General features: G+C 41.5%; 1 protein-coding gene across 1 annotated transcript; it reads left to right on the forward strand.

Moving 5' to 3' along the window:
• The first annotated feature begins 5,575 nt into the window (after nucleotides 1–5,575).
• Nucleotides 5,576–6,217, forward strand: LOC133765431 (ubiquitin-conjugating enzyme E2 D3). The gene has a single exon (XM_062198989.1). It carries the CDS (start codon nucleotides 5,721–5,723, stop codon nucleotides 6,162–6,164), a length of 444 nt encoding a protein of 147 aa, XP_062054973.1. The 5' UTR covers nucleotides 5,576–5,720; the 3' UTR covers nucleotides 6,165–6,217.
• Nucleotides 6,218–6,812: the final 595 nt, after the last annotated feature.

Genomic DNA, 6,812 nt, shown 5'->3' on the forward strand with positions numbered 1-6,812 from the left:
GAGACAAAGAGAGATGGAGGGAGGGAGAGAGAGAGGGAGAGAGAGAAAAGAGAGATCTTTCATCTGCTGGTTGGCTCACTCCTCAAATGACCAACATGACTGGGGGTTAGACCAGGAAAAGCCAGGAGCCAGGAGCTTCTTCCAAGTGCTTGGACCATTTTTAGCTGCTTTTCTCAGGCTGTTCACAGGGAGATGGATTGGGAGTGGAGCAGCTGGACCAAACCAGCTCCCACGTGGGATGCCAGCAGTGCAAGTGGTGGCTAACCTGCTGCGCCTTAGTGCCAGCCCAGCCCCCTCACTTCTGGGGATGGGGTGGGAGATCGCCTTCTCTAAGTTGGCTCCAGGGCTGTGATTTTGGACATTTCCTTCGTCATCACTGATTTTGTGAGAGTGTAAAGGAGGTATGCTTTTGAGATTTAGTGGTCTGAAAATGTCTTTTCAACATTCACATTGGATTGATAGCAGAATTAAAAAGAATATATGAGAGGGAGAAGGAAAGGGTGAGATTGAGAGATCTCCTTTACTGATCCAGTTCCCCGTGTCCAGAGCTGGGCCAAGGCCAATGCCTGGGGCAGACTGGAACTCAGTCCAGGACTCCCAGTTGCCTGAGTGATCACCTGCTGTCCCCTGAGTTTGCCTAGCAGGAGGCTGTAGTCAGGAGCCAGGGGTGAGTGTCCAACCCAAGCATGCTCATGCGGTGTGTGAGCATCTCAGCTGGTGTCTTAACTGCCAGGTGGAACACCTGCCCCAGGAGCACATGTGAAGTCTTTGGTCCTCTGCCCTCTGGTTGCACTATACTAGGAAGCAACTCCTGGACATTCTGAGTCTATTTATTTAGTTATTTGAATGTCAGAATTACACACAGAGAGGGAAAGACAGAAAGAGAGATCTTCCATGCACTGGTTCACTCCCCAAATGACCACAATGGCTGGGGCTGGCCAGTCGGAAGCCAGGAGCCAGGAGCTTCTTCCAGATCTCCCATGTGGATGCTGGGGACCAAGACTTGGGCCATCTTCCAGTGGTTGCCCAGGGCATTAGCAGAGAACTGGATCAGAAGTGGAGCAGCTGGTCTTTAAGTGGCACCTATGTGGGATGCCAGCACTGCAGATGGTGGCTTTACCCACTAGCCACAGCACTGGCCCTGGCATTCTGATTCTTGATTCTTTGTTATATCCACTTTTGATTATGTAGATCACTGAATGTGGCCCTGCATTTTCAGTTTGACAGCTCTTAAATCCTGGCAGGTGTTTTTATCATTTCCTAAACAACACCTTTTATCTCTGTCCCTTATTTCTGTTCTTTTCTGGAACATCCAACTTGTTATTAGGACCTGCTTGGTGCTGGCACTGTGGCATAGTGGGTTAGGCCTTCACCTGCAGTGCCAGCATCCCACATGGGCTCTGGTTTGTGTCCTGGCTGCTCCTCTTCCGATCCATCTCTCTATTATGGCCTGGGGAAACAGCAGAAATATCCCAAGTGCTTGGTCCCCTGCACCCACATGGGAGACCCGGAAAAAGCTCCTGGCTCCTGGTTTCAGATCAGCCTAGCTCTGGCCATTACGGCCATTTGGGTGGTGAACCAGCAGATAGAAGACCATTTTCTATGTCTCTCCCTCTCTGTCGGTAACTCCGCCTCTCAAATAAATAAATAAATCTTTAAAAAAGGAACCTCTTAGACAGATCCTCTAATTATTCCTATTATATTCCTGCAATTTCCCGCATTTTTACCATTTAGTTTCTGATTTGCAAAGGATTTTCTCAATTTTTAAATTCTATAACTTCTAAAAAATTCTATAACTTCTGAAATTTTAATAGTACTTTGGGATAAGTATTTTCCGAAAACGACTTATTGCTTTTTAAAATATTCTCATTTAAAAATAACAAAAAGCAACTGATGCTTTTACCTAAGCCATAACGTACCCAGTCTTCTCTGACGAGGTTAGATATTTGTCTGAAGTTCCCTGGAGTTCTTGTTTTATATTGTAATAGTCTCTGCCTATGAGAGCAAAGGCTCTTTCCCAATCTCTGTCAGTCTTTTTATCTGTTCCTGTGTCAACCTGAAGCACTGAAATGCTGTTTGAAAGTTGTTTATGCAGAGGTTTGCAGTCCCTTGGACTTGATTGTGGTGTCAGCAGGAGGGAACCTGCCAGTCTGATGGGCGTATCTTCAGATATCAGTGTTTCTGAATCTTTTCTTTGAGGTTAGATTTCCTAGAAAGGACTCTTCAGATTTCCTGCCAGTGTTGTTGTAAATATGGTCCCTAGCATTACTGGAGTTAATTTATAAGGTAGGCTATAGTTTTCACCATTTCCTATGTCCATTTTTGCATAATTCTGCTTTTTTTTAAAAAGATGTATTTATTTATTTAAAAGAGTTACACAGAGAGAGAAGGAGAGGCAGAGAGAGAGAGGCTTTCCATCTGCTGGTTCATTCCTCAATTGTCCACAATGGCTGAAGCTGTGCTGATCCAAAGCCAGGAGCCAGGAGTATTTTTCAGGTCTCCCATGCAGGTGCAGGGGCCCAAGGTCTCGGGCCATCTTCTACTATTTTCCTAGGCCACAATAGAGAGCTTGATTGAAAGTGGAGCAGCTGCACTTGAACGGGTGCCCATGTGGGATGCTGACACTGCGGGTGGCAGCATTACCCAATAAGCCACAGCACTGGTCCCCAAATCTTAGTTTTTTAATACAGCACCCCACCTAAGGCCATCCCTGTGCTTTTGTCTGAAAGCTTTGTCCTTCAGGCTCTCCAGACAGTAGATTTGTGGTTTTCTATTCCAGGCGGGAAGGAGGAGAACTTTCTTGCTGAATTGGATAGATGAGGTTTTTGTTTTTTGGCCATTTAACCACTGCCCATAATACTTTCAATCCATCTTTTAGCATTTGATACAAGAGTATTTCAAATCGTTCGTGGACAATGGAGTGAAAAACTAAGTTTACTTTGTTGCAAAAAATAATTTGAAGTCTTTGTATGTGAGGAATCTTCAGGAAGTTCGTGGAGGGGCCAGTGTTATGGCACAGTGAGCTAATCTGCTGCACCCAACACCTGCATCCTGTAGCACTGTTCCAGGCCCTGCTGCTTGACTTCCAAATCAGTCCTCCGCTAATACATCTGGCAAAGCAGCAGATGATGGTCCAAGTACTTGGGTCCCTGCCATCCATGTGGGAGACCCTCATGGAGTTCTAGGCTCCCGGGTTTGGCTTGGACCAGCCGTAGCAGTTGTGGCCCTTGGGGGAGTGAACCAATGTTTGGAAGATCTTTCTCTCTCCCACCTTCCCTCTCTATCATTCTGCCTTTCAAATAAATAAATGAATCTTTTAAAAAGTTCATGGAAAATGTATATTATGGAAAATATATGAATGCAATTCCATGTGAATGAATTGCATTTTTTGGTCTTTTAATTCTGTTTTCGTACACAATTTAAAAACTACCCTTCTAACACCGAGAAGTCTATCTTCAGTAAACATTTTCCAACTCAGTTGGGTTAGTCAGCACTCCTCTATTCACATTTTGAATTTCATTTTTTTTTTTTTGATAACTGTTTCCACTTTTGTGCACTGGGCTCCTCATTCTTGCAGGTTTACAGGTTTTTAGTTCTTTTGTTCCATTATCAGTCAGGTTTGGAGATGGAGCAGAAACAACCACATCAGTGAACCCCTTGTTTTGTCAAGAAGTCTCGACTCTTCTTTTCCTGTTTATTGCACATTTGAAAAGGGTCAACTTCAAAAAATCAATTTAATTCAATTTTTTAAATTTATTTTTTATTTTTTGACAGGCAGAGTGGACAGTGAGAGAGAGAGACAGAGAGAAAGGTCTTCCTTTTGCCGTTGGTTCACCCTCCAATGGCCGCTGCGGCTGGTGCGCTGCGGCCGGCGCACCGCGCTGATCCGATGGCAGGAGCCAGGTGCCTATCCTGGTCTCCCATGTGGTGCAGGTGCCCAAGCACTTGGACCATCCTCCACTGCACTTCCTGGCCACCCGGTGTGCCGGCGCCACAAGGCGGAGGATTAGCCTAGTGAGCCGCGGTGCCGGCCCAATTTAATTCAATTTTTAAGTCATGAGACATGTTAACTTATTTTTACAAAAAGATAAAAACTACACATATTTATTAAGAATTATTTACCTGGTTTGGGGAGGCATATTACAGAATGCAAAGTGTATTTCATTTGTCTATCGCTTTTTACTAATAAGCAAATCAGTCTCTTCAGATTGCATTCTCCAGAGGAACACAAACTGTGATATAATACAGATCATATGCAATGTTACTGCTTTTTGCATTGTCATTGTGTGTTTCAGAAATGAATTCAGAAAAAATCTTTTGAGGATAAGACAGGGACAGAAATTCATAAAAATAATTTCAGGTGAATATTCAATAATGAAATATAATTTTATTATATATCAGTCAACAAATCCTATCATCCAGTATTCCTTATTGTTATTATGTACAAAAGGTGTTATTCAATAATAACAGTATTAAATTTTAAAAGTATTTCTGTGGAAAGATGGAGAAATACAGAAGATAATTGAGTTTTCCTTCTTACTAAGCTATGATTGCATTAATCAGTTTTCTTTTTAACTTTTATTAAAGATTTATTTTATTTGAAAGCAGTTGCAGACACAGAGAAAAAACTATTTCATCCATTGCTTCATTCCACAATCGGCTTCAATGATTAGGGTTTGGCCAGGCCATTCAGGAGCCCAGAACTCTATCCAGGTATCTCACATAGGTGGAGAGACACAAGTACTTGAACCATCTTCTGCTTTTCCAGCTTCATTAGCATGGAGCTGGATGGAGGCAGAGAAACCCGAACTTGAACAGGTGCCGTGGAATGGATGCCAGCATTGCAGGCAGCGGCTTAACCCACTAGTCCAGGATACCAGCCCTCTTCAACTTAGTTCTTACACAAGCTAATGAAGAGTCAGTTTATTATATAGAAGAATTCTACTTATTCTTCTACTACTTTATATGCCTTTTACCCCTCCCTGCCAACACACTGTGCATACGTTTTCAAGCTTGACTTTGGCATGTAGAACTTGACTGTCTGTGATCTTGAACTGAGCTCAGATAGTACCACTCTCAACCTTGCGTCTGCTGTCTTGGAGACATTGCATAGAGATCTAAATGTCCAGAATTCTGGAAGACATACTATTATTGTTAAGAAATCAGGGCGTTTTCTTGTTGTTAAAGTTTTTTTTTATAAATGCAGCTTTTGTGATCCTAGATAGTTAATAGCAGAAGAATAGTGAATTTTTCAGTCTGTAACATGACATAAAGTACTAATAAAGCATAAACTCAGAAAACAGGGGAAAATTAGGTAGGTGAATATGTTAATATGAGAGTACTACAGAAACCTAAGCTCTAAATGCGAACGTGAGCATGAGAAATGAAAGAAAAGAAAGAAAACCCACGATGCAGATGCAGATAGGGAAGGAAACTGAAAATTTTAATAATTGCTTAGATATCATTAATAAAAAAATTCATGAAGGTCACAAATAAGAGAGACTATAAATGGAGAGATATTTAAAGTTGTCTGTGGTGATACAGAGCACAGCTACCAGCCCATTGGTAGCTGTTTAGTAAGAAGGCGCCTGTGTCTGGCAGAGCCGGTGTGAGACCAAGAGACAATCCTTCCCCGCCGCCCGGATAATCAAGAGTTTTGGCCGGACCTCTGAGCATACACCGAGAGAGGGAGAGAGGAGCCAGACTAAAAAGCACAGACTATGGCGCTGAAACGGATTAATAAGGAACTTAGTGATTTGGCCCGTGACCCTCCAGCACAATGTTCTGCAGGTCCAGTTGGGGATGATATGTTTCACTGGCAAGCCACAATTATGGGACCTAATGACAGCCCATATCAAGGCGGTGTATTCTTTTTGACAATTCATTTTCCTACAGACTACCCCTTCAAACCACCTAAGGTTGCATTTACAACAAGAATTTATCATCCAAATATTAACAGTAATGGCAGCATTTGTCTCGATATTCTAAGATCACAGTGGTCTCCTGCTTTAACTATTTCTAAAGTTCTTTTATCCATTTGTTCACTGCTATGTGATCCAAACCCAGATGACCCCCTAGTGCCAGAGATTGCACGGATCTATAAAACAGACAGAGATAAGTACAACAGAATATCTCGGGAATGGACTCAGAAGTATGCCATGTGATGCTACCTTAAAGTCAGAATAACCTGCATTATAGCTGGAATAAACTTTAAATTACTGTTAAAAAAAAATTAGATAAATGGAATAGTCAATGTTGCATTTAACCAAACTCCATTATTACTAAATCTTCTGTAGGTTTATGTAAGCCTGATTTCTAAATATCCTGAAACCTTTCTGGAGTCATTTAATAGCGTTTTCATGACAATGAGTAAAAAGAATGTACTTGGTCAAAGTGAAATGGGCTGTAATAAGAAATTTAATGTTTTTTAGAGAAAAACAACAACCACTTAGCATGATCAAGAGTTCATTTATAAGAGTAATTTGTCAGAGACAAATAGGAAACCACTAAGAAGTACTCAACTTCTACAAGATATATGTCCCAATTGCATAGAAGGCTGCATTTGACATTGGGAGTTCTTTGCTCTTTGGAATTGAAAGGTTCTATTAAATAGCAAAATGCTCTTCTTATATGGACTATTGCCTCTAATTTGTGTTATAAATTTCTGCAAATGACATTTCAAAGTCAAGAGAGTTAACACCATGAATGCTATTACTACAAATGTGTGAATAATTTTAAATGTTGCAATTGATTTCTATGCTTTAATTTGAAAATACTGAGTAACTGCTGGTGTTTTATAGAAATTAAAAATA

The sequence above is a fragment of the Lepus europaeus genome, chromosome 8 (assembly GCF_033115175.1).
Source record: "Lepus europaeus isolate LE1 chromosome 8, mLepTim1.pri, whole genome shotgun sequence".
NCBI lineage: Eukaryota > Metazoa > Chordata > Mammalia > Lagomorpha > Leporidae > Lepus > Lepus europaeus.

Bases quoted from the DNA above. Each gene is read 5' to 3' on its own strand.
- LOC133765431 (XM_062198989.1), top strand. From the start codon at position 5,721: ATGGCGCTGAAACGGATTAATAAGGAACTTAGTGATTTGGCCCGTGAC.